The sequence below is a fragment of the Serinus canaria genome, chromosome 3 (assembly GCF_022539315.1).
Source record: "Serinus canaria isolate serCan28SL12 chromosome 3, serCan2020, whole genome shotgun sequence".
Taxonomy (NCBI): Eukaryota; Metazoa; Chordata; class Aves; order Passeriformes; family Fringillidae; genus Serinus; species Serinus canaria.
Genome location: NC_066316.1, coordinates 44,496,759 through 44,524,733, shown reverse-complemented (window position 1 = coordinate 44,524,733; position 27,975 = coordinate 44,496,759). Strand labels below are relative to the sequence as shown.

The 27,975-nt window shown below is 41.3% G+C and overlaps 1 protein-coding gene across 1 annotated transcript; it reads right to left on the bottom strand.

The window, feature by feature from the left end:
- Positions 1-1,668: 1,668 nt before the first annotated feature.
- GPR137B (G protein-coupled receptor 137B) lies at positions 1,669-27,129 on the bottom strand. The gene is made up of 7 exons (XM_050972682.1): positions 26,599-27,129; positions 17,806-17,855; positions 12,754-12,976; positions 8,857-9,010; positions 6,738-6,862; positions 3,779-3,903; positions 1,669-2,275 (listed from the first exon to the last, which is right to left on the bottom strand). The coding sequence occupies exons 1-7, from the start codon at positions 26,965-26,967 to the stop codon at positions 2,164-2,166; spliced, it is 1,158 nt and encodes a 385-aa protein (XP_050828639.1). The 5' UTR covers positions 26,968-27,129; the 3' UTR covers positions 1,669-2,163.
- Between the last annotated feature and the right edge of the window lie 846 nt (positions 27,130-27,975).

The following is a 27,975-nucleotide window of genomic DNA, read 5'->3' as shown; positions in this document are numbered from 1 at the left end:
TCTGTCCCTTTCTCAGAATAGCTTATAAAATCAATTTTGTTAATTTTTTTTGGTTTGTTCATCCAGTGGTGGTCTTCATGTTGAAATTATTTCCCTGAAAGGAAAATAATTCTCTTTTTCCTTCCATGTATGCATTTTAACGAATTATTTTACTGAAAATTTGATAGACATATTTCATCCCCAGCTTAGGTTAGTAAGTGCCTGTTACACAGGTGATGACAAATTAAAGATCGTACCTCTCACATTGTTGTTCAAATCTGTGTTTCTGAGTATTTAGTTCATTACTGTGATTGGATACAGTCACTTGTCATTCCACTTTTTTTTGTGTGCATACTGGGCATAGGGCTGAAGTTTGTTCTAAGTGCAGAATTCTCTTTCATTTTGTTCACAGCAGTTAGAGCTGCACAGAAAAAATGTAATTCCTGCAGACTTCTCTTGCACTGGGTCTTCAGGCAGTTTTGTACAAACATGATTGTAGAACTCCAAAGGGTTTAATAAAATTTCAGTTCTTCTCCCAACCCTGGGTTACTTTTAATCTGACTGATAGTTTAATTGGCTTTTTTCTTCACTGAATATATGTGAAGAATGCAATGTAAGCTTTGGGAGGGCAAATAGTTTACTTCTGCTGTAAGCAAGGCTCATGCTTTGGCTTTCCTACAAATACCCCAAAACCCAAAGATGCTGTGGGAGTCTTGATGTGGGAGTATGGCACTGCTCTGCCTTTGGCTTTCAAGCAGATCTGATCAGATCTCCTCCCCATCCCTTCTTTTTTTACCCTGTATATCCTCTGTGAAATGTGCACAAGAATTGTGCACAACTACTTGTACTTCCTGAAGTCAAGCATGAGGAAAACGTGAGGCCTGTCCACCATTTGTGGATGCTCTAGTACACCTGAAAATGGAATACTTTTATTGAAGTAAATATTACTGGAAGTAGTATATTTGTCTCCTGGAAAAATGTGGATTGAGTTACAGTATTTGTTCCACACAGATAAGGACAAAGAGATGCTGGGGATGCAGAGTTCTTCACTGCTGAGATCTGGGCATAATAAAAAGACCTGAAGCAGAGTCATGGTTCCTGTTTGCCTTAGATTAGTAATAATTACTTTTAGGCTTACTCTCTACAATGTCACATCCTGGAATAGTATTTATCCACCATTCCCCCCTCAGAGCTCACTACATTTATCCCTGAAGATAAAAGGCTGAAGCACAGCTTTCCTGGCTTGTTTGTTATGCAGAAAGGCACTTTTAAGGTTCTACTGCTTTATGTACTCCCGACTTTTGTTCTATTCCCACACTGCAATTCCCAGGTTCTTAATAAATAAACAAGTCTGTTTATTTATACTGTTCTACCTATCCCTTTCCCTGGTGAGGTACTTGACTTACTCTTCCATGTAATACATATATAGATCTGATTGATGGACATGATTGCATAGCTTTACTTTTTCAAGCATGCAAATTTTCAGCTTGTTTTGCAGTTCACAGTGCTCCAGTTAGAGCAGATGCCCCTCTCCACTCTTATGAGACTGTCCCTAAAGCTGCTGAGAAGATACAATTTTCTTACTTTCTTAGAAGAATACAGGGTACAGATAACTTCTAGCCCCCAACTATCACACCACACTGAGTAAGCAGTGACATCCAGAGTAAACTGTGCTCTGAGAACATAGCAGTAACTTGAAAAGACAGTATTTAATTGGGTTGATATTGTTTTCTTACAGGCTTTTATGTGCACATAAAAATTGCAACAGTCATGCATTTGAAAAATCTATTCATGTGTTTACAGTATATTGATCATAATCATGTATTTCTAACTATACACAGTGTAAAAATAAAAATACTTAGAAAATAATTATGCCATTTCACTTCATGAAATTTGCTCTTTTAAAATGAGCATAAAAGTGATTAAATTATACCTTCTAACAACTCTATTCAAAGCCAAAATACTATGGCTTAGAACAAGGTATTAATTGGAACAGTCTTCAAAGTTTAAATCATTAGCTTATACTTCTCCTTGAACTATGAAAAGCTCATGGCAAGGTTCTTCATTTATGTGTGCATAGGAAAATTTCTTAAAACCAAAAGGTGAAGAAAAGTTGCTAAGCTTTGTTTTTCGGAACATTGGTTTTAATATTGGAATGTCCTAGAATGCTGTAGTTGATTGAAGTTAAATAGGGCTTGGCCGGTCTGTGTCCAGTGCTGGATCTTGTTGGAGGGATCCTATGTAAGCCATGAAGCTGTTGTTCTGATGGCTCCAGTCATAGTAGTCTGGAGAGAAACTTAGAAAGAAAATAGAAGAATTAGTGACTGGCACATTGGTTCTTAAAGCACCTAGTTAGAATACATGGGGAAAATAGAATTATGTAGAGATAGTTCTCATGCTGAAGTGCAAAAATAAAACTCCCAACCAGGGGTACAGGCAGCTATTTATTTTTCTGATCTGTCAGTTATTTTGGCCCAAGTGTTTATTTTCTATTTCCTGATTCTCTCAATTCACTAAAGACTGCCCCCCCCCCCTTTTTTTTTTTTGAATTGCTGTTCCAGAAGGTGTTGGAAAATCCCAGAAATGGTGCTGCTCATCCCTGACACGTCCTGGCACTGCAGGGCCTGTCAGAGATCTAAACCTCCTGTGTCTGTGTCCCAGAGCCCAGGACATGGTTTGCAGCTCTGCCACGCTGTCTTTTCTCCCTTGAGCATCATGACACAGTGCATGTGGCTGGTTTGGCTTCCTCTGGGAGCTGTGCATGTGTTACCAGTGTGGTGGTTCCCTGATGGCTCAGTATGAAAGACAGGATCCCTCTGGCTCTAGGATGGGATACCAGGCTGGCTTAAAACCACCTCTAGCATCCTCCATAGGTTTAGTTACTATGTGAAAAACAAATTAATGCAGGAATAGGATGATTGATAAGTGTAAATAGTGAGTGTGCAACTTTACTGAGCCATGGTCTGGGCTCACTGTCAGTGACTACACTGTCTCACCTGAATGAGAGACAAGAACGAGATCTGGGTAACATTAACCTATTCATATCATAGTGTAGCTACAGCAACAGCAAAGGGATAACATGACCAAGACTCCTTTCAGGGCAGGATAGAGTCCTGTCAGTGCCCTTCCTTCTCTGAATTGGGTGCTACCATTTTTCTTATGAACTGCTCCTTCCTGGACTGGAATCCTTTCCCAAACCTCACACCTGTGCAGAGAAGACAGAATTTTGTGCCAGTTCTAGGTTGTGTGGGATTTCAGCAGTTTGATGGATTTTTCTAAGCTTTCACCATGTGGGAATGCTCCCTTCATTTCAAGTCACCCTTGAGATATTTAGCCATGTCACAAGGCAACCTAGGCTAAAAGGCCTCTTGCTACAACCATCACAAGCTGCTGCCTGTGCTGTCCAGCTTTTCCTTGCTCTGCCTGAGCAGGGAGACAGCTGTTTTTCTAGGCAGTCTTGCTCTCACACTTGAATGAGTAAATGGAATTTCTGAAGCCACTCTGGGAAGAAACAGAGGATGAAACAAAGTTCTGACCTGAGTTTTTCAATGAGCAGGACATTGGTACAATTCTTAAATTATGTAACGATTTTCATTCTTGTGTCTTTATAGTGTCTGCGAAGCCCTTGGATCCCCACAGTCACTCGGTGCTGCCTGTCCACTCCAGCTTCCCCTCACCCTGCTGGGATTTACACAGCAATTGCAGCTAGACAATTCACATCCGTCTTCTGTGGTGTGTCACAGTTCCTCCTCCTCCAGTTTCTGTTTTGGGCAGCAAGTGGTTCACTCTTGTATCTCACCTGCCCTGTGCCCCCTGTGGTGCAATATTCCAGGCCAGATCATCATCACTGTCGTATCTGCGGGGATTGTCAAAGAAGTAAGACCTGGGACTGAAGCCGTGGCTTGGGACCATTCCTGCATTGGCCTGGGGAATGGGAAACCTCAGTCAGTATTTGCAACATGTATCAAATAGCTGTTCATGAATTGCCTGGTGCCTGACTTCCAGAAGAAGTTGCTGCCAACTTGCCTCATGGTTTCCAAAATAAAACACGCAGTTTTGCATTTGCTGAAGACAACAGAAATAATTCTGCATTTACTGTTCATCTCTACCAGCATAGTGATATTGATCTCAACAGCTTTTATTTATCCTTATTTCTTAGCTAACACCTGACCTTCTTCTGAAGCCGCCGGTCTGCATTCAGCCTTTCTGCTGAATTCCTGTCCATCCAGGACACTTCATGCTTTTAGGCAGCTGACTTGAAGTGAGCAGTAGGAAGCAGCTGAGGAGCTGAAGGAAGCGTATGAAATATCTAAAGAGATTTGATTTTTTCCTCCCACATTACTAACACTCTCTCCTGGTGCCTTACCTCCCTTACCATAGGAACTGGTCCTGTTGAAGCTTGGTGTCCTGCTCAGTAAACCCCCACGTGAAAAGTCCCTTAGGCCCTCTCCAACCAATTTCAGTATCTAATCTACAGTGAGGGTCAAATGTGCTGTGAGGGTCAAACCTGGAGGTCAGGTCCTTTGACAAAACAGGGAAAGGAGTGTACATATAACTCTTTCATTTACAAAGCATTTTCACATTATTTCCCTGTGAATCAGAACAGAAAACAGAAAATACAAGATGCAAGAAATCAGTTTGATTTCAGAAACAGCACAGAGGGACATCTAAGACCCTGCTGAGCCTCAACCACTGACTCACTGCTTCTATCCCCAAGGAAGAGGGGTTTGCTGTGCCTGTGGATAAGCCAGGGTGATATCTTCTCCATGGCCTTAAAAAGGAGAGCAGTTTGATCTCCCCCTTTATTTTATGTGTTAAATAACTTTGACAAAGATGGAAAGAGGATTAAGTGCACCTCTGTCATGCCCCCGTTTTCAACATTTGTCTGGTTAAAGAAATGGCAAGGCATAGGGCCACATGCTGCTGTAACCCTGTGTCAGCACCAGAGCCAACAGACAGCTCTTTCAAGGCTGATTATTTCAGTGAATTATTTAATATTCACTGAATTATTTCATATTTGAGTAATGCTGAATGCAGAATGCCTCTACTTGAACTTTTTGTTACTGAAGTCCCAAATGAACCACGAAACCAAAGAACTATTTCTCAGGATTGTTTATTAAAAATAAAGAATATTTCTGATTTTTACCTAATCAGACTCGTTGTTATGATTTTTCTAACAAAAGGAGGGTTAGCTTTAATTCTAACCCCATGCTTTCTGGCAAACAGCCTACTGAAAGCATTAGCCTAAAATCCTGTGGCCCTTGGTCTCCCTCTTGTGGCAACCTAGTTCAGTTTTCTTTTGCTACAATCTTCATTTTTTGTTCAGTTCTACTTATTTCTGGTCTTCCACTAAATATTTGTCCTATGTTAAAAAAAAAATCTATATATGACCTAACCCATGTGACAAATAATGTCTACCCTAAAAAAGTTATCCATAAAAGAAGTGATACTGATTGCAGGATACAATTGCAGATACTGAGGCAATATCACTGATTGCCTCTTCTGAACTGTGTCTTTATGGAGATTTAAGGCTTTCTGCAAATTACAATGCAAAAATATGTTATACGTGTTACTGCCATGCTCTTGTGGGAGAACAATGCCTGCTTGACTCCATTTGAGCTCTTGTTTGATTAGGATTCCAAGCCCTCATTGGATCAGCTTTTCAAAATGAGTGATTAGATCACTTCCATTATTTTCATTCTCTCTGAATCTCCCCCACACTATCCAAACTTGGCCGCCAGGTCTAGCCTTAATAAGACCACTTTAAATGAAATGAGATCTCTCTGTGGTTACTTTTTAAAAGAGCAGGACCTCTGGCCTATACTTAAAAACATTTCTTCTCTGTGCAGTTGTCCTGGTTAACTCCTAAGCAGGAGTGAGGCTGAGATGTTTTTGGTCACAGACAATGAGATCCATGGGGTTTCTTAGTGCAATGTCAGGTATTACTTCCTTGTCCATCTTGGCTTTAGCATTGTCTCTGAAATGTGCATATGAGGATAAAACCCATCACCTTGCCTAGAAAATTATTCTGTTATTTGTTTCTCTTACTTTGTATTTACCTTTCACATCCCTTTTGAGTAATATTAGCTTTGGTTTTATTTGGCCTACAGAAACAGAGACATTGCCTCAGTTATCCTAGTGAGGGCTGGTATTGCCTGTGTGCCTGTCAACCAGCTAACCTGGAGACATTGCCTGCAGCTACAAAAAAATGCTTGTCCATCTATTAACTACTTAGATATTAAAGACATTTACTGGGAATTATCCTTACAACTCTCACCTTAATCTCTGGTCTTCTGAAATAGCCAACAAATCAGCAGGTGCTTATTATGGCCACTGGTCTTTGACTTGGAAAAAATTAAATCTATTATTTCATAACCTGTTGAACTGTTAGCACACAACCATTTTCACTGCTATGTGATGAAAGATGCCAAGTTTGGATAACAAACTCCTTTTCCACTGATTCCAATAACGTGCTGCATTATCTCAAAGGGAAGTTGTCCCCGCCCTTAAGAAAGTTCCTGATTTTTTAGATAAACTTTTTAGATAAACACATGGCCTTTCTTTCTGAATAACCTGATCAGTTTCTTTCAAGAGGAGTTAGCATAAAGAAGTGGGAAGTTTTGGTTGCTCTTTTTCTGCCGAGGACACATTGAAAAAGAGAAGTCAGAATGTAAAGAAGCAAAAGATCCCTCAGCAGCTGAGCCCCTCAGATCTGCCTGGACATTACACTAGCAAATACACTAAAAAATTTCACTTACTAGATCTTTTGTAGGGTTTCGGACACGGAAGAAATACACAACCAAGGAAGTAGGCAGGAGCTCCCAGATGAAAAGGATCACTCCAAACACTATGTAACCTGCATCTCCCAGCTGACATTTCAGATCTGCCTGTTGAAAAGTAAAAGAGTAAAGTGTTTAAAAATAAAGATGGCAGCTCATTTGAAGGTGCAGGGGGCAATGCCAGAAATTCCATTCTGCAGAGCCAGATCAACCTGGCTAATGATTAAAAGCATACTAAAAAAAAAAAAATCAATATGCTATCTTGGGTATCTGATTTCCCTTTCCTCCTCCTGCTATCTTGCCTTCAGAAATATCTGTTTAATGCAGGGGTCTTCCCAGCTTAAAAGCCTGGCAAGCAATCACTTGATGAAGTGATCAAATTCAGGTAATGAGAAACTAGTTTGCCAGTCCCTTTCCTGCTGGAGATAATTGTAAAGGAACAATCAACGGTCAAGGGCATCGCTTTTAAAAATGAAAGGCTTGGATCTGTTCAAATTGGTGCACATTCTAAGGCTGAATAACCCTGCTGGCACTGCAGCACTAGCTGTGATCTTCTCTCTAGATCTCCACCATTGCCCATAGCTACAGAGGGCAAATCCTGTTTTTTCATGTGTTTTGTACAGAAGAGAAAAGGGTGTTTCTCACCGGTGACCTGAGGCAATACCACAGTACATTTGTTGGGCTGTAATTTTAAAAGTGTCTTTTGAGTCTGGTACCAAAATGAGTACCCACTCTTTCATTCCAGGCCCTTTACATATAGTTCAAATAACTTACCCAAAAATCCATACAACCTTAATGTCACAAGCCAGAAGAGATGTTCAAAAAATGTAGTAGTAACTCAAGGGCTAAAAAGCATTCCAGTGAGCCCCCAGTGAACAACCTTGGCCTCCAGAGGGCAAACAGGACCAAGTAAATCTGGCCATACCAGCCCCTGTTACTCCAGACTGTAGGAGTCAGAGAACAAGTTGTCCCCTGCAAGGGGTCAGCAGGAGCAGCAGCAACTCCTCAGGGCCTAACAAGAGGGAAATTGTTTGATTCAGGAGAAAGTCAGAGCCTAATGCATTTCTGCCTAAACCTCTGTGCTCCAATTCCATTGGCAACACCTGCAGTCCTCTTCTCTGCACTGCAGCAGGGTTGATTAAAGGTCCCTTGACAGACCCTACTCAACTTACTCCTAACAAGGTCCTCAGGACAATCCTAACCTACTCTTTACCTACTTCTTAATTAGAGTTTTACCTATTGTTCAACAGAAATTTGTTAATGGCTGCAGGTTTGCTTGGCCACCTGGGTAATACAAGGTCCTTGCATGGCTGGGAACACTGCTTAGGGTCTGCAGGTGCTTGCTGATTGCAGGGAAGACATGGGATTTTGAGGCCAAACAAAAGATACTCATCATCCAGACCTGGCCCAGAGCTGGAAAAATACTGGGACCTAAATACATTCTTCAAAGCAAAGAAAGGAGCTAGATGCTGAAATTTATTAGAATTCAACAAAGAATCCCCTGCTATTTCCTTTAGAGTTTTTATTACTGTTGGTTTTTAGTTTGAATTGTCACTTGCAATAAAAGTTGGGAAAAGTCATAGCCTTATCCTCAAACAACAGAAATTATCATGCTAATTCCAGAATTAAAGTAAATAACCCCACAGCTCTGGATGGCAGTGGGAGATGTTATGATATCTTAGAACTGAGCATTTCAGTGGAATCAAGTATTGTTTTTCTGCTTCTCTAAGTATAATACAGTCTTTACAGTGGAAAAAATACATGTTTTAAGAAAAGGTGCTCTTTCTTTTGACAACAAAATCAAGGTAAATAAAAGATTGATTTTTAAAAATTATTTGTCTTGTGGTTACTTTTTTCTTTTAGCACAGAACTGAAGTTTTTATCTTTATGCCAAAATTATCAGATATTTCTATTCCAGGAGCAAAACAAGTGCCTTGAATAAAAGAAATAAAATAGGGTTTGAATAAATTTATTCCTCTTGTTTAGGAATATATTTATTCCTCTTGTTTAGGAATGTATTTATTCCTCTTGTTTAGCATTTAGGAAGTCAATCATCAGCTAGAGAATTAGGTTTTCTCATTAGCAAATATTTTCATACTTGCCTGATCTGACACGTTGTACCAATCATAATCAAAAGAGTTGACTTTCTTGGTTTGGGAAAACGATAAGATGAACAAGTTGTAGCAGGCTCGTGAGGTATAAAGTAGTATTACAGTCACTCCTATGCTTGTCACCTGACAGACAGATGAGCCCTGGAAGAGATTTAAGCACAGGTTATTATTCATAAGGGAAGTTGAGAACAATTTTGCTTTGCATGGACTTCAAGAGTTGTCATGCTAGTCTGTCTCATGCAATTGACTTTTTGTCTTTCCTTCTTTGGCTAATATATCCTATTTTATGTATATTCTTGCATTTTATCAGCACAGTGGTTTCCAGGCAATGGTAGCAGTTCCAGCCCTTACCAAGATGGGCTGTGACTAATTTTTACATTTCATTGAACAAGTGCTATTTTCAGAGCAGTGAAAACACAGAAGACCCACACTTGGCATGAAGTGGAGTGACAGAATTCAGCCTTCAGCTCTGCACTAGCTATAGAGCATCCTGTATCAGATGCTGGCTAGCATGATGCAACCTTGCATCTTTTTACAACTGCTTGCTTTGCACCAATTTCACAAGTACAGAGCAGGTCATATCAGTCAGCACTTAAACACAGCACAGACAGGAACAGAACATCCTGCCTCAGCTAATGTCAACACAGAGGAGACAAAGTGGAAGCACAGCCTATGAGCAGAGTGGCCATGGCAGGGCAGTCAGTGGCAGCTTGAGTACAAGGGGAGGAATGAGACTGCAGGTGTGAAATTGGAACAGTTTCTAAGCCCTAGAGAAAAAACTGGACAATGCAGGGGAGAGACCTTGATCCAGTGAGAGGAGTAGGTGCCTGACTTGCCACTATGTCAAGTGGACAGGGTCACTGTCAGGGGCTGAGACATCAGCACAGGAGTTGTAGCAGGAAGAAAGCAAGGAAGGAAGGAATCCAGGAGCCATGGCTGCAGGGATCTGTGTGAGTCTGATCAGAGAGGCAGGCAGAGGTACAAAAATGGGACTGGCTTTGAAAGAAGCTTCAAGTAAATTCTTTGTAGCTGGCTCTGGAATAGTGCTTTGCACAGCTAAAGGAAGAAAGATGGGTTAATGTGCTGTGTGCATTTAGAGGTAAGTTGCCTTGCAGTCATTTGCTTCCCTAGCCCTGCCCTCTCCCTCTCTTGGCAGAGACCCACACCAGGAGGATGGGCTCCTTTCATCTATGTGAGAGAGACAGGCCAAGAGAGAAGCTGCTTTTCCCTGCCACAGGACCTTTTAAACCAGTGCAGAAGACTGGAAAGTCTGCATCTTATTCCCTCTGCTCACACACTGCTTCCAGGTTTGCAACTGAGGGTCAGAGATTCAAAGCACTGTGGTTGGCAGAGCAGACACAGCAGAAGGGCTAAAGAAGTATCAGGGGAGGTCATCAAAACACCATGTCCTGAATTCCTGGGCTTCAGGAGACTACCAGGGCTCCAGTGCTGCTCACCCATGCTGGTGACTATTAGCCCTGCAGCTTTATTGACCCAGCTCCTCAATCTGCTCCCCCCCCACTGTGAGTATACACAAAATAGCAAAATAACATTGGTTCAGTAAACAGCCGGGCTCTGAAAATACCCAGCGCAGTCAATGTCTCTGAATTCCAGCTGATAACAGCCTGGAAACACCACCATTCACCAAGCCATAACCTGCAGCCATGTCAGGAGTGAGCCAAGAGACTGCAGCTACTCAGAAACTAAAGCCAGATCCATAGCAAGAAGTGGTGAAAGCTGTGGCAATACCAGCAGGCAGGAAATGCTTTAAAGAGGAAATGTTTGCTAGGCACTTCTCTGTTCTCCTTAGATACTAACAAGTCAGTGGTGCTGTCATGGAAACCGAGGGAGAGAGAGCAAAGAGAAGCTGCTGACTGGCACATACCATACTCCAGCTCAGTGGCATTTACAGATTGCAGATAGCAGAAGCAAAGAGCAGAACAGGGCTGGTATTTCCCTGTATAGATTTCCCTACATAGCTGTCATTCTTTAACAGTTAATAGTTAAATGTGTAGAGATTTAACAAACTTCCGTCCCACCAAATACAAAAAAGCAGATAAAAGTGTCCTGGCTTTGTTTCCATACACTTCAAATGCTTAAACACACTTAGTGGCTTATTGAAGGGAGAAGGAAGCAGTGAAAATAAATCCAGAGGAATTGCTTTTCTGTCTCAGGCCCCTGCAGAAAAGAAGGGGAGCCTCAAACTGGTAGTGTGTCCCACCAGAGAACTAGCCCAAGTCAGCACCTAAGGGCAGGGCTGTGCACCTCCTTGGTGCTGGCACAGCCCTGGCACAGAACACCACGATGGTTCCCCATGCCAGGTGATGGAGAGGAAGGTGTTTTCACATGTGGTTGGAAGATATATGCCAGCAAATGGGAAATGCAAATAAAAGGCTGCCAGTACTGGTGCCTACCTACATGGAGCACAGAGCATGCATTATCTCCAACAGTATTTCTGTCATATCACTGCAGAGAATGAATTTTTCTTCACTAGATAGTTTTTTGGCATAACAGTAGCAGATAAAACCAGGATGTTTTATTCACAGCTAGTTTCAGTCATCTGTATCCCTAAAGTATGTGCAGTCAAACCCTCAGAGGAACTCCCATCTGAGGTCAGCAGAAAGGAGGAGCAAATCGCTCTTTAACTCCCATTTCCACATTCAAACTTTCACCAGCTGAGTGTTCTGTCCTTTCCTGTCTGCAGTAACATCAGAGATCCTTTAGGTTTTGTGAAATAGTTTGGAGTAAAGAAGGTTGGGTTTCCTGCAGAAGGAGAAAACACAACAAAACCAAAACCAAACTAAAACAGAACCAAAGCCTCCTTTAGGTTAACACTGCTTTGTTACAGAGATTTATGCTTCTCTGATTGGCAGCACAAGAAAAACTTTTCTTACTAATAAAAATAATCCATTGCCAGTGCCCTTTGGTCAGCAAATGACAGGCTTGAAAGAAACAAAACTGAGCTGTGTTTTTAAATCTTCTATTCATCCCTGAACTTTTAGTTGTTGTGCAGCATGGCCGGATTTGATTAAACAGGAAATGTACTTATTTCATCTGATTAGGTAAATGTAGAGAGGAATTCTGTGATAAGGTTTTATAAATAGCAGTTGAACCTTAAATTTTTAAAGGATTTGTTGTGGTAACAGCAATATATTATTGGTTAAACTGATAATTCAAGATTTAACTGTCTTCTGCAAGTGCAAGGGCTTTTGAAAACCTTGTTTCATTATTTATAGATACAAAACATCTCCACTGATTTTATAATAAACACTGCATGTCTATGTGATGCCACCCAGCTCCTTGACCACTGAATGTGTCCAAAGTTATAAACCTAACAATATTTCTTTAAAGAACGTCCTGTAGTGTAATAGGAGACACCTTTTAAGCCTTTTCCCCAGCTGGCTGAGTTATAACATATTAAGTCTTTTAAAACACATTCTCATCATCTATAAGAATATGCAAGTGTATAAAGGGAGATTCATATTTTTCTGTCTGACTTATCTTCAGCATGCTGCTACCCCAAACAGTTAACTTAGTCAATGATTTGACAAGCTGAAGCATTTTGAAGTAAGGCCATTTCTATGTTGCAATACTGAAATGAAGTGGTCTTCAGACAAGGGACCCAGAAAAAGCAGTGTCTGCTTGAAAAAGAGCTGTGAAAATCCAGCCTAAAAGTTATGCAAAATCTGCCTCAAAACCATATATTTGGGATCCCTGGTTTTAACCGAAAGCTCTCTTGCTACCATTTAATATTTAATTCATGTACTGAACACAATGGCCAGCCTGTGAAGTTTAAGGCCTCCAGCTCTCAGGCTTTGTGGCTTTGCCTTGCACTGCCCTTGTATCTCAGAAGGTACTTGAAAAGAACTGAAAATGTACCTTACCTTGGACTCCAAGTAAATGTTGGCTAAAGACATCTTGGAGATCTTATACAGGCAGATGGAGAGTGAAACAGCGCACAGCACAAACAATGTGTCATTAATTGCCACCCGGACAGAGACAATGATTTTTCTCTCTGAATTCTGTGTCCTCACCAATACTGCACATGTTAAATTCACCAAGAGGAAGAGGAGACTTATGAAAAGAGAAGCCAGGTAGAGGGGCAACCTGGGAGAGTGAGAAGAAAACAGTTTTAGCAACATTGTTCAGCAAGTGTCAATCATGAGATGGAAGTTGCACTCTGGGAAATTAAATCTGCCTGTGTTGGGCTGCCACAGCTGACAGAGTAACCAGCTGCCTGAGCCAAAATCAAAGTGCTCCAGATTGCTGGAGAGATTAACCTAGCCCATTTCAAACCTGTTTTTACAGTTACACAACAAGCTGTAACTAAAGCAACTAATATCAAGCAGCAAAACACGGAAGACTGCAGCAGGAATTGAACATCACAGTTCTCAAAAACTAGTTCAAAAATACAGGAACCTTCTGAGACCGTGCACTTCCTACACAGCACAAACCCTCTGCCTAATCACTCCCAGAAAAAACCTCTGCCTGGAATGGTCTGGTTTTGACCCTGGTTTTTCTATACTACCACTGCCATGTAAAGCATCACTGACTGTTAATGTTTGTTATCAGATATCCAATTAGGGAAGTGTCTAACAGCAGGAAAAATCTCCAAGTTCCTGGTTCCCTAGCTTCCATCTCTGTCTCTTTTCCTAAGCAATTTGGTCATGGTCAACCTCTTGAAAGAAACATCAAGAAATTTAACTATGCATATTGATTCTGGGTTGCCATCTAGGCCAAGAAAAATGTGTGTTTACACCACCACAGAAGCAGACCTGGAACCAAAATGTGACAGACAGAAGCCCAGGAGTTGGATTCTTTTTATCCATCTGGTTCTTTTCCAACCTACCTAGCACTGATACTTACAATGTAAGCACACCATGTAATCAAGGTATTAAATGGTATGTAATTTTTTTATTTATTACTGCTTGCAATTCCTCATTATGCCTACACAAACCTGTGGGGCTTTCCATTAGGAAAAAAAAAAAAGCGCATGCTTCCATTTAAAGTATTTGCTTAGTTCATTATCATTGCTGACCAAGGAAATTACTGATAAAATGCATAATCTGCAGTCACTGAACAAGAGGTTTTGGCCCCAGCTTTTCATGCCTGTTGGGAACTTTGAATTTGGCTGACAACAAACATGCAGACTGTCCCTGAGGAATCTGGTTCCAATTGTTTAACAATACTTTACCCAGTGGGGATCTTTTCCTTTCACACATTCATATTCTTTTGGGTTAGCATCAATGCTAACCCAAAAGAATATGCTACAAAGCTGAATCAAGCATAGCTGGCTTCTTTTCAGAGGGCAGGAAAGGAGGTATTTGAGCTATTTTAACTGTCTTACAGGGAGAACTGAAAGCCCAAAAGCTTGTGAATCAATGCCTTTCTTTCCAGCTATATCTGGCAGTGAGCAAGGATGCTGTTTTTTCCTTGCCAGCCACGGAAATTCCCTCTCAGCAGGAAGATTGTGCTCATTCTTAACTTCCAGGGCAGGGCTCTGTTTTTTGGGATAAGCAGCTGGAGGTAGTTCCTTTAAACCTCATAGTCTAATGCAGGAAGCACTGCACTCCTGAAGCTCCTCTCTCACACGGTTTCCTCTGTAATGGTGGTACATTTACAGCTTTTATTAGTAGCTCAGAAGTCTTTAAATGGTGATCACATGTCTTCCTTTCCTTCCCCTCCTAAAGTCCCATCTCTAGTCCCCTTGTGGGGGCTTGTGAGGAAGGGCACACTCTTACATCTGCCTTGCTTGTGGGACTGTAAGTACATGCCCTCCTCTTGCTCACCTCAGCCAGAAGGACCTTCTGCTGCAGCACAGCCTGCATGCTGGCAGGCAGCATCAAACCGGCTTGCAACCAGCAAGGCTGAGAGGCTTCCAGGCCAGGCTCCTCCTCTGCAGACTTCGGGAAAAAAACCACCCCAAAACCAAAAAAAAAAAAAAAAAAAAAGACAGCAAAAAAAATCCTGGTGCTTTCACACTCTCATGCCCACACACTCCCATATGTGCCAGGGTGAGCTGTCATGGCCAGTCAGTTGTGCAGCTCTTCACATGAGGATCCTCCAGCCCCCTTATTAACATGATGTGGCTGGGCAAATGGCTGCCTGATTTGCAATGCAATAGAAGCATTGTTGCCAAATTTATGGAAAAGCACTGATAGAGATGCACTGTCTCTCTAGGGGAAGGGCTTTAGGGTCTCAGCAGATTAAAGACAGAAAGAATCTTTACAATTCAACTACAAGAGCACCTACAAGGCATGAAGAAGCATATGGAGTTTTATAGAAAACAGAAAAGCAGGGCAGGAGAGGTGTTTCCAGATTGCACCAGTGAAAGTGCAAGTGAAAGTTCAAAGGCCTATTGTGCCTAATCCCCACTTTGGGACTGATCTTTAAAGGAGCCTTGTGTAATCTGGTTTGGCTGGGGAAGACACATGCCAGGCTCTTCTGTTCCTTCTGTGTCAGGCTGAATGCACCCATAAGTTTTTCTTTGAGTAGAAAACAAAACCTCAAAAAAATGCAGTGAGATTTTCCTCGTTTAACAAGAAAACCTGTTTGAAATGACTGTATTTTGTATGGTGTTTGAGGCTTGTGTGTAACAAGACATGCAGGCACAGCACAGTAAACCTCATCCAAAAACCTGGTGATGGTAAGAAATCCCCAAATCCAGGGAGACAGGCAGAAGGACTGTTTAAAGATTTTGTTTACTTTTACTAATATTGTAAAGGGTCTTTTGAATAAAGTTTGCTTAAGATTCCGGATCCCAATAGGATTTATAAGATTTTATTTGGTTTTTTTTTGGGTTTTTTTGGTATCTGAAATGATTCTGATTTCTGAGACCCATGTCAGTACACAGACAGAAGTCCTGCCTCTCAGTTGCCCCATTTATGTTGCCATCATCTGTTGCAAAAATGGCAATACCAGGCAATAGGGTCTTACACTTATTAAAGAAAATGGAGGGAAAAAATGAAAAAGTGGACATTCAGTAATGAAGAAAAATCAGATTCAGTAAGTGCAGATTCCAGACCTGAGTGTAGGCCTTGCATCTTTCCATCAGTTATCTCTCCCTCAGTATCTCAGCAACCTGATCTAATGAAAGATGTCCCTGCCCATGGGACTTGGGTTGGACTAGATGGTCTTTAAACCTTTCCAACACAAGCCACTGTGTAAGTCTGTGTTCTTTCACTAGCTTGTTACAATTAATTCATCTGTGGTTGTGCACATATTACATAATTTCAATTGCCCTGTGTAAGATAGGAAATGAGGTCAGCTTTATTAATATAGCTCTTTTAGACAAACTAACCACACTCATGCTGAGACTGAGATGTTAAAACAAAATACAACTGAAATCCCTTACTGACAGAGCTGAACAAGAAAGAAAAAACTAGGCCAGATCCTAGAGTGATTTGTATTAGAAATCCAGTGGGGAAGAGTGAGGGTGAACATGGAGCTCTCGTGAGGAGGGTAATCTGTGCATGAGTAATTCTAGCCACAGTACATTTGTATTTAGGAACAAAATGCTCCAAAAGCTACGTGCAAGTTGCTAATGGAGTCACTTCATAGGCATTGACTAAATATCACAAGCTCCCTGTGCTTCAAGAAAGACATTTTCAAGCAGTGTTCAGAAATAAAGCCTTGCCACAAGCATCAGGAACAGATGAGGTTCAAAGCTTCTAGCTCTCACCTCTAAAGCCATGCAGGAACCTGTCCACAGACAGCCCTCCACCACCCTGAGCTGGCTCTGTGCACAGCCATCCTCTTTGTTTCTCTTGCCTGTGTGCCCCATCAGGGGCAGCGACATCTGCTCTGGGGGACCTGCCTGGGGTGTGCTCTGCTTGTCTGCCCACCCATACTCCTGGATTTTCTTCTCACAGGAACCAGAGTGCAAAAGGGGGGTTCAAAGCTGCAGTTCAGCCTGGAGTCCACATTCCTGAGTCAGCCATCACACTCTGCATTTCCCATGCCCTCCCCAGCCCACCTCAAGTCTGCTCTCACTGTACTGCCCTTATACCAAACATGATTCCCAAAGCACTTGGAACAGATGATTGACTCACAAGCTGTATGAAAAACCAGTAGGATAACAAATTTCAAGAGAAGGGCAGTGATATTTGCTCTGTTGATACAGACTCCTAACAGTCAGCAAGTAACAAGTCAGATTGCAGTTTAAATTATTGTTTTCCTATCCTGAATTCATATTGTAAATTCTTTCTTTAGAATGGAGACAACCTCTCTCTCTCACCTCCTTCTAAACAGCATTGCCCAACTGAGGCTTTTAAGCATTGGCACAACAAACATTAATTTATTGAGCTCTTCCTGAGCTTTCTGGACATTACTGCCCTTTGGGGTTCTTTCAAATACATCCTGACAGCTTCTCCTCCACAACAAGATGGCAAATGAATCTCTCCACCTAAATGTAAATTTACCATAACCTCAGCTCTATGGAGTCAGGGGCGGTTATCTGTAAGCTCCCAAACACATCACGAAATTGAATCCATTCTCCCAGGCTCTTTCTCTTCACAATTTGTCCGCCATCTTCCCAAAATTTTTAAGACTTCTATTACATGGACCTCACAGGTTAAAACATACCCACTCCCACTTATTCCTGTCAAAAAACCCAAAACATCCCTTTGCTTCTTCAGCACTGGATCTGAATTTACCTAGTTATACAAATGTTAAGAACCAATAAACAAATCCTCAGGGTGGGTGTTTTCCACTTGCATTTGAAATATTTGCTTTTGAAATATGTGATTGTCTAAAAATGATCCCTGTGTTGAGGAAGGACACAGTCCCCTAAAGGTCATAGGAAGAAGGTGGCTTCAGAATCATCATCATCAAACATCGGCATACAAGTATGAATAGCTGAAATATGAGCATCACAAATTAGAAAATACATCATGGCTGCTCTTCCCTCCCACACTGAATGTTTGCAAAGTTCTTACCTGTATTTCAGTAGCTCTGGGGAATATTTTGACTTAGCTTTGAAAATCACCTGCAAAACAAAAACAATATTGCATCAAACATAGCATACACGTCAGCAAAGAAAGACAGCGTGAGTCACAGCAATTCTGTCTCACAGGCCACAAGATATGTCATGGCAGGTTCCATTACATAACGGATTTGCATGGGTTGCTTACCCATGGCAGGCAAGCTCTAAGCAATGTACTACAACTCAGCAGGTGATCAGATGCACTTGTATACAAACTATCTACACTATTATTTTCACTTACTCTGGTTTAGGAATAAGGTCCTTTATACCAGTATTAACAAAAGGATCAATGCCAGCATAACCATAGAGGGAAGTTATTGTAGGCTCTTACATGACCTGACAGGACATGTCTCTCAAACAGACCAGCTCACACCAGGCCAAATGCTCCCATGAAGAGCCTGTCATAGTAGCCTGGCCTGAAATTAGATATATACTTTCACATTCATGTTGCATTGCCAAAAAGATGCCATTGAGAGCCAAACTCATTATTTTACTCTGAGGTATTATTTGGCTTCTGCTGACTGTCTCTTCACTGTACAGCAATACGTGCTTTTACAGAGGGATAGCTCAGGCCCAGCAGTTGGCTCGCTGTACCAGAAAAGATGAAATACTAACAAGTTTTCTGCAATGTAGCTAGGTGCAATCAGTCATAGTTGTTTAACCATCATCAGAAATTATACAAAAATATATTACCATGTTTTGTATCTTATTTATTAAAAAAATCACTTGAAAGTATCACTGCTTTTTTATAAGCTAACATGGTTTCCAAACAAAAACTTGGTTTACAAATGTTCCAAAACAAAAACTTAATTTACAAATGTTCATTTAAACCAACAACAATGCACACTGGTTACAAGTATTATAAAATCCTCATGATGTATGACTTATTCTGGGTTTCCCAATCATTTTCTCCTCAAGTTATGCTATCTTATCCATTTACCTTGGTTTTGCATGCCCTTTAGTTATGTTTGCATAATATTTGGTATGATTATTATGCTTTCCCAACAAAACAGGACTTAAATGATCACAATGTGACTGTAGACATGTGTCTGCCTGTCAGCCTCTTTATCTGGCCTCTACTAATCTTAAAATACTTCAGAAAACTGATGGGAAAATGCTTGAAGTATCAAATACATGGTCCTTTACCATCCTTCTAAAAATCAATGACTTAATGGAAAAAAGGAGTTCTATAAATGTATCTAATATATGTCCTCTGTGAGAAGAAGCCTACATAATGATTCTACACATCACCCAATAGGAGATAGTCTTCATAGCAAAGTATTGTAAAAAATTCTCCAGTTATGGGAACAACTGAGAGTCAATCATGAGACATAGATCTGGAGAAAATCAGGCTCAACTTGTTCCAGATCTCCTGGAACAACTTGTCATTTAACTCCTATTCACTATAAACAGCTGCCTTGACATGGAAATTATTTTTGTGATGCATCAGCTTGCTTAGCACTAGCTGAAGCAGCAGAGTTTTTCAGCAAACTGAGAATTAAATTGAAAACTTGGGGGAAAAAAAATCTGTAAAAATATTCTGCAACCATTGATACTGTTTTCAAATAGATAACATCTCTGATAGTATCCCTTATTGAGGAGTTTTGTGATTCATTCTCCAAATTTCTGGATCATGAAATCTCACAGGAGTTCAGGCAGAAGTTTTAGGTTGTTTTATTTACTTACTTTTAAAAACAAAAGGTACAAGGGGCTTGCAAATGTTCTGCACTTCTGCTGTGCATAAAGAATAGCTGTCACTTTCAGAGAAGGGATTAGGTTCAAAATACTTCTCAGATACATTTTGTACAAGATTTGTTGCCTACCCTGCTTATTCTGGAAGGGAGGGAGGAAGCAGATTCCTGACCTCAGTGAAACTAAATGAGTAATCCTCATCTCTAGGGTCACTCCACAATCTTCACCTATTGTGAGTATCACTTCTGCACATTGTACCATTAATTATGACACCTTTCAGGAGTTGCACTGAGCCTCTGCAAAGAACTTCAGAGTTCAGAGCCTCTGCAAAGAACTTCACAAGACAAGCAATTTCCAGTGGGCAATGAGTTTTTCTGGTTTCACAAAACCTAACAAATATTAAGTTCCTAAATACCACCTCCAGTGGTTCCCCAAAAATTATCTACTCATCCCTCTTAAGTCACAAAATATTGTCACATAAACCAATCCAAGACCACTGCCCAGCAAAATCTCCATGGATAACTTCGGTAAAACCAAATGTGATGCTCCTGCTGCAGATCCAATGGGATATCAAGATTCAAGATCATCAAAGCAGCTGTTACTGTGGTTCTGCATTTGGTGAACCTGTCCCAGGTGATACATGTTCTAAAATTTTCAGAGCAAAATGACCATTAAGAAAGAAAACAAGTACTGTACCAAAAAATAAAACCAAAACAAAAACCAACCAATCAAACAAACAAAAAACAACAAAAAACTAACAAAAAAACCAAACTAAGTCAAAACAAAAAAGAAAAACAAACAAACAAAAAACCCAACCAAACTGAAAGGATGCCATATTGAATGGAAGCTACACTTTAAGGCATGGAGAATTCTTACCAATTCACTGCTAGGCAGGAGCACAGGCAGCCAGATTCTGCCACCTTTGCTTAAAAACTGATGGGGCCTTAGTTCATGAGTAGCCCTGCTGTAAGCAATGGGATTGTCACAGAATAAAGGGTTGTTCAGTGGGAGTAAGGATGGCAGGAGCTGATCTCAATATACCTCACATGTGTGGGTGCAGCTTTTTGCTTTTAGCATTTAGCTCAAGAGACTGGTTGCTCAATGGCCCCTCCTCGCAGCAATGTTGAGAAAACTTCCAGTCAATATCTGAGTCATCTAAGTAAGTCTTCCAGCAAACCAGACTATTCCTAAGAATAGACTAAACAGCAAACAGAGAGTAGGCTGTTTTAAAAAGATCTTTCAGGGAGGCTCAAGATGAACATGGAAAATGCAGTGAAAGTCCTTGCTAATTTTCTTATGTCTAAAGGGTTACTTTTTAGACTTAAAAGTATTTCCCCTTCTGCTTGTCCTTTGAAGGAGAAATATCCTGTTTTGACTCTCTGTTTCTGCTAAAGGGTTGGAAACCTCAAATGAGATTCTCACACCCCCTCCTCCACTCCCCTGAGGTATATGTCTGGCATATAAAACTGCAGCAGTTCAAAAGGACTCCAAAAATCTCTTCATACAGCCAGAGAAAATTCCCATTGCAGGAACTGATGTAAACAGCTGACCTTAGAGACATTTTACCAGGCCCCAGGAGTGGGGATGGCATGGGATTCATCAGCAGCTTGGCTGCAGACAGCTCTGGAGAGCTGATGGGCAGCAGAGCAGACAGACAGGGCCAGACTGTTGTAGCTGATGGGGATTCCAGCTAATCAGGAGCCACTTTGGCTCTATAAGTATCAGTGAAACAGCTGTCAAAGCCAAGACAGATATTCCCAAAGTAAAAGAAAAATAAAATCTCCCTGGAGCAATTTTCGTGTCCATGCTCTGATTTAGCTGAACTGATGTGATGACTGGCACAAACCTCTGCTGTACCTCCTGTGCTAGCTGATCAATTCACTTTTACAGGAGCTACAGCTCAGCTTACCAAAAAGCCTCAGATATGTGGTAAATGCTCGCATACGTCTCAAGCTGGCCCTCTGCACTGGAATGAAGTTCAGCTTTATTTACCACTTCTCACTTCAAAAACCCTATAAGAACCATAGCATGCATTTTTCCTTCCCAGTTCCTTTCATCACAGTCTCTCTCTTCCTCTGTCACACTCCATGCAAACTTCCCTTTGAAACCTGAAAATAATGCCACAGTCTCATCATCAGCACATGTACCTTTCTTTGGCTGCTTATCTTTCAGTCCCAGGCCCACCTTCCCCATTCTCTCTTTCTTCCATGTTCATTCTTTTATTTGGATCAGATTTCCCAAAACAGGCAAGTTTTCCCTCTACTCTCTAAATTCTACACAGCTTGTAATGCCTACAGACATGGGCAATGTGACTCACTACCATCCTCAGTCTTCCACAAATTGGTAAAAATAGTCCTAAAAGGACAGGGATGATTGTGGGGGCTGACAGCCACAGTAAACTTTCAAGAGCAGCTTTCCTATCAAATTATTTTCTAAGTCAAATGACCTCATCCTTCATGTCAGATGCTGACAGCCAGCCAATCTGCAACTGCAATTGTCTTCTGTAGATACAATAGTAAGGGCAGCATTTTACAGAACATATTTGCTGATGCTTTACCATATGCAGATAGACTCCTGTGTAATTCTATATACATAGAAATATTGTTTTAAATTAATAATAAGCTTTATAATATATGATTTATTACTTTCTGCTAAAAAAGTTCTCCAAAATAAAAAGCCCTCTCTGTTCTCTCACTGGTAAAAACTTTTGAAATGCTATCCTCAATAATTAGAGAATGAGAAGTTTTCTTAATTCTCCTCCCAGAGCTACCATTTACTCTGGTTCCACTGAAAACTTTCTGAAAGCCTTGTGCTGTTTTTACCTCACCCTGCCAGGCATGGCCAGCTCCCCTCAGAACTGTCTTGCTCTGTACAACTTCTCTTCATTTGAAAGTCCCTGATTTTATCAGCACTGCCTGGGAGGCAGGGTAAGTTTCTCAATCCAGATGCCAAAGAAAAGGGAAGATGGTTAGGGAGGAGGAAGGAGAGGTAAAATCTGCCTACCAGCCTTCTCCACCCATACTGTCTCACAGCTCTTTAGCTCAGCACTACTTTCCCTCCATCCTGGAGAAGTTCCCAACCTGATGACAAAACCTAGAGCCCACCCAACTGTTTTCTGTGCCTGGCCACAAGGGAGGCCTGGGATTTTAAGGGAAATTTATAGCTCATGGTCTTTGGCCCTGACCTTGTTCTTTGAGCCTGTAACCCTCCATCCTAGCCTCTCTCCTGCTTCATTTGTTTTCTGTTCCCCAGGGAAGTGCAAAGCCTGAACAAACAGGACAAAGTGAACCAAGTCCTTCTCTACCCACCCCTCACATGCATCAGAAAAGGCAATTTATTTTTTTTCCCAGAGCCTCTTTACTCTTTTACTCACAGCACTAACTGTAAAGCCTGAGGACTCATCTCAGTGTCCCCTTGTCAGGGACAGGGAAGATCTGAGGACATAAATAAAGGAGTATCCAAGTCCTGAAATCCTCACATTTTTCATTAGCCTGGGATGCCTCACTGTGGAATCCTCCACTTCTTTCCCTTTAAAGTGGAAAATATGTTATTTATCAGAAAATAAAACATTGGAAGCTGCATGTTTGAGGCAAATATCTCTATGAAATTTTTGGTCTCTGGAGGTGGAAATGCACCTTGGCTCCCTATGTGGTAGATCAGGATCAGGGGGCTGCTCTGTCTTGTTACTGTTAAGTGCTGTTACTTGCTGGTGTTGTGCTACTGTTTTACAAAAGTGCCACAGGATCTCATCTTCATTTGAGATTTATTTTAATGATTTCCAAGTAGGCAGAGGGCCTCCCCTCCTGAGAGGGTAGATCACACTATTATTTTTCTTTAGAAGGAAATTAATACAGACATGGAATTAATAAATTCTAACACATTTACTTATTCAATTAAAAATCATATTCATTCTCTCCAGTATGGGATCTCTGAGAGTAACCAATATTCTATAAGCTTTATCTGCAGCATCCTTTCTACATACGCTAAGTAGGGCATTACAACTGCATCAAAGGACCCTGAGCTTGGCTCTTAATGCAAAGATCCCATTTTGAGTCAAAACTATTTTGATTCTAACTTCTCTTTTGTGCATAGCTCCCCTGCTTTAGCAACCTGCTCCAACACACTAGAGGTTCTTCTGCTGCAGCTGCTGATGCTCAAGTCTGGGGACAAAACTCTGCTGTGCTGATGTCATCAGGCCTCATCTGTCCTGCTACACATAAAACACATCTGAAATTCCCTATGGCTTTGGGATACCTATTAAAAAAGAGAATGGTTGTGGCCAACTTTCTGTCAAGTTCAAAGGTGCTTGTTATTCCAAAAATGCCCTCAAGCACTTGCCAAATGAGTTTTTTGTTTGGCCAGGAGGATTTGCAGTATTTTTTTAACCACTTTTTTTCCTCTCACATCTACATGTATAGGTTTTCCTTGAAGTGCCACATTGAGGAATGGTGAGTGCTGCACAGCAGATAAAATAATTACAACCTACGAATTCCAGAAACCCACGGAATCTCTTCCAGTGCTCTGTACCTATACTAGACACAGATCACTTCTTTCCCTCTAGCTAAGTACTAGTGAAATAGAAGGGGTTTCATGCAGTGAGACCCATCTGCAGACCCTTCTTGCCTGTCTTCTAGAGAATAAAAGGATAAAAGCTGTTTCTAAACAGGTCTGTGAAGTTTTAAGCCATTACTGAAAACAAAATTTTCTCTCTCCACCCCTTTCACACTAGTTCTTGCTTGTCTACTGTGGAAAGCTAGATGAACATTATATAGAAGATGCTGAATTTCAAGCCAAACCACCTTTTAATGGTTAGAAGTAAAGAATTAATAACAGTGAATTAAAAATATATGCACTTATTCTGTCATGCATTTGTAGAATGGCTGTGCTTGTATTTCTTAAACCTTTGTTTCAGCTGGGGAGACATTTGAGATTAAATTTCACTGACTGCAACTAGCTCTAGAGCAAACAACAATACTATTCTTAAGTCTGTCTACAGTGGCCCAAGGTATTTAAAGATTATGACGCACATCACAAACTCTGAAAGTCCCTTGCAAATATTGTTTCAAAAGCCTCACAGCAGCTCTTTAAGATGGGTAACTATTCCACTCTTTCTCAGAGGGTCTCAGAGGAAGATCAGGAGAACTCAGGATGACAAAGCAGGAATTCTGTCTCAAAGGCAGAATCAACAGCCTTAGCTTTTTTTCCGTTTCCAACCACTGACTTGTACTTCCTGTATGCTATCAGACAACAATGCTAAAAATAAGTGAAAAGGACATATGTGTGCATTCTGTGTGCTGTCTTTTCAGATCTTCCTCAGGCAAAAGGAATGTTACTTGCAGCACTAAGCCTCCTGAGTGCTGACACTACTGCTGTGGCCCCCTGTGCTCGCTCCAGCCAGGCTTCTCTTGGCCAAGAGCCAGGATGCTGCATTCTGCCTCCAGGCTTCCACAGCAGCCCCACATGCGTGTCTGAGGGAAGAGTGTGACCCCAGTCTGTGACTTAGCCCCAGCACTGTGATGTGCTGATGGACATTTGACCCTGGGAAGCTGCACGGTTATCAAATGGTTCTCACAACAGCTATGGGATAAAGCATAGGTAACCACATGCCTGAGCTGGATTTGAGTAGTATGCAGATGAAAGGTTCCTGTAATCCCTTAATATATCTCAAGCACCAGGGAGTGGAGCAGGGTGAGTTAGCAGGTGTTTCAGACACTGAATCCATGAGAGCAAACCTAAGCACAAAACTGGGTATGTGGTTCTAAGTATTTAATACCCTCTATAACTCAAGTGATCTTCTTACAGCTGTCATGCTTACCATTGCTGCTTTTCCAGCTCTGGGACAGCAGCCCTTGCATGCAGCCTGATGTCTCAGTCAGGCTGTTCAGAATTGATAAGGCCTGTCATCACTACAGAGCACTGTTAAACACCATGGGGACTACACTAGCACCAGCCCCAGGCACCAAGCTGGTTCCGAGTGGGGCACACAGCAACACCCAAAGCACCCTGAGCACTGCCTGGTGTGCTCCAGGCCTGGCTGATACTCTCCTGACCTCCTCCTGATACTCTCCTGCACTGGGAAAATGGACTTTGATCAAGGCTGTATGAGTGCAGGCTTGGTATCCTGCTCCAGGCACTGCAGTGGGATTGAGGAGGTAAAGAATCCAGACTCTGCCCTCCTGCAAGTTTCCTGTGAGATCTTAGGCAAGCCCAGCAGCCTTTCTTTGTCTCAGCATGCCAATATCCCGTCCTTCAGCCAAGTGCAAGATCACCATGCTCACCATAAATATTTCCAAGCAATTCTAGCTGCAGCAACCTGGAGCCCCGTGCAGCTTAACTCATCTGACTTCTCAGATGTCCGTGGCACAGATACACTCTAAAGACCTCTTCCTGAAATGGAGATACTATTTCCTTCACTCCAATATACAGTGAATTTACCTTTACATCAGAGAGTCCTTGGCAGAGAGGGTGCATCTGTGCACCACACTTACCACTTATTGAACAGTGTCAAAGCTGTTTGTAATACAGATCCTTAAAGGAATTTGGGCCCACAGTAGGATTTCATCAGCAGTTTTGATTGTTATACACAAAATAGAAACCTCACTGTGAAACGTCAGCCAACTTATTAAGAAACGGGGACTGGGGGTTTGTTGATGGCAAAATCAGACTTTACAATTCTGACTGCACACAGAAATTAAGCCTGGTAAGACAGGAGGCTTTTAAAGTCTAATAACAATAATAGGGCATAATAATAAAATGACATTTTGGGTGTCCAAATTCCAAGCTCTCCTATACATTTTTTCTCCAATCTCTGAATTATTTTTATAGATAGTACACATGTTAATTGATATTCTTGCAGTGATCACTTCAGGCTCCGGTTTCATTGTAACACTGATCACTGGCATATAGACCAGAAGTTAAAGTACCAAAATAAACAACTGAAATTTGCTTTTTGCATTGCCAAGGTACATTTGTAAATTACATTTTTCTCATGATGTTCACATAATAAGGCTTTACCATTCAGCTAGATTTAATCAACTAAATATCTGTTGCTTACCTGTGTGAAGTAAAGATTCATCAGGGTCAGGGTGAAAAACTGGAGGCAGACTGGGAAGCAATAAAGAAGCCAGAAGATGAAGGGGCTGAGAGAATTTGCTGTGACAAAGTCTTTGAAGTAAAATGAAAAGAGCACTGTCCTAAGAGAGGCCCAAAACAGGCACAGAAACAGAAAGACAGTTTGGTAACTGAACCTCTTGTGCCTGTAGTGAAGGACCAGCCAGAGCTGGACGTAGATGAACACAAAAAGCAGTGAATAAAAAACAGTATATACAATGGTCAGGCCCAGCTTCACATACGGAGGGACAGCTGGCGTCAGGGTCGGCGGAAGGGTGTCATTTTTCAGTGGGTCCCACTCAGGGGCCTCCATTTGATATCGGGAATCGTCAGAATTATTTAAGTTTGGCTGCCGCTGTTGCCTCCTCCTTCTCCTTTCATCTTCCTACAGCATAGGAATCAAGAAAATGAAAGAAAACAAGCTGCACTTCCTCTTTGGCAGCTCACTGTGGGCTGGTAGCACATGATCACAATTCAGAATGATTCATTAGGACTGCCTTTGTCAGCAATTGGCAGGGAACAGCTCAGAAAGCTGCTCTTGGCTGATGTCTCCGCACAAATCTTTACCATCCTTAAGAAACAAAGAAATCCACCAGCCCCTAAACGGTTTGCTGCTAATTTTTTTCCCAAGGAAAATTATCTGGATTTTAAATTAGTTAAGTAATGTTCTATTTTTAACAAGAAGCAAGTACCTGACATTTTCCCAGTGGCAGATACATAATATCTTTGTAGGATTCTTTTTCTTGTTTCCTGTTTAACAAGTACTTCATTAAACTGCATTTTGTTAGAAATCATTTTAAACACCTTCAAGTACTCCTGAAACTCAAACTGCTGTATTAAGCTGCAACAGCTCAGCTTGCCTTTGCAGAAAGCTTTGTGTTTGTAAAGAGTTACACAATTGGCACAGCAAATCTAATATAGTCAGTTTCTTCTTTTTCTTATAAGATGCTTCTAGAACAGGAGAAAAGGTACATCAGGACTTCCAAACCTAGCATATACAGGAACAAAATAAAACCTCCTAAAGATCTAAATTCACCAAAGCATACATGCAGCTACAGGTTCTTTTCTTCTTGGTTGCTTTTGTGCCATCACTCTGGAAACAGCTGACTGGACACACCTTCTCACAAATGTGCAGATATGCCCTTGGGATGAAATTATAAATTAATAGGTGCTATGGCAGGCTGATGGGTTTGACTCATGGGGGTGAGAACTGAGAACTGAAACTGAGTGGTTTAGACATTTGTAATGTGGTCGAAATGCTTCATATATCTCTAGGTCATGTATAGCGTCATGTACCGTACAACAACAGGATTTTAAAAGC

Coding starts and splice junctions, on each gene's coding strand:
- GPR137B (XM_050972682.1), bottom strand. CDS start 26,967: ATGGAGGCCCCTGAGTGGGACCCACTGAAAAATGACACCCTTCCGCCG. Junction 12,977..17,805: donor CCAGAGCTACTGAAATACAG/GTAAGAACTTTG, acceptor TCACTCTCCCAG/GTTGCCCCTCTACCTGGCTT. Junction 9,011..12,753: donor ACATTTACTTGGAGTCCAAG/GTAAGGTACATT, acceptor AATCTCTTCCAG/GGCTCATCTGTCTGTCAGGT.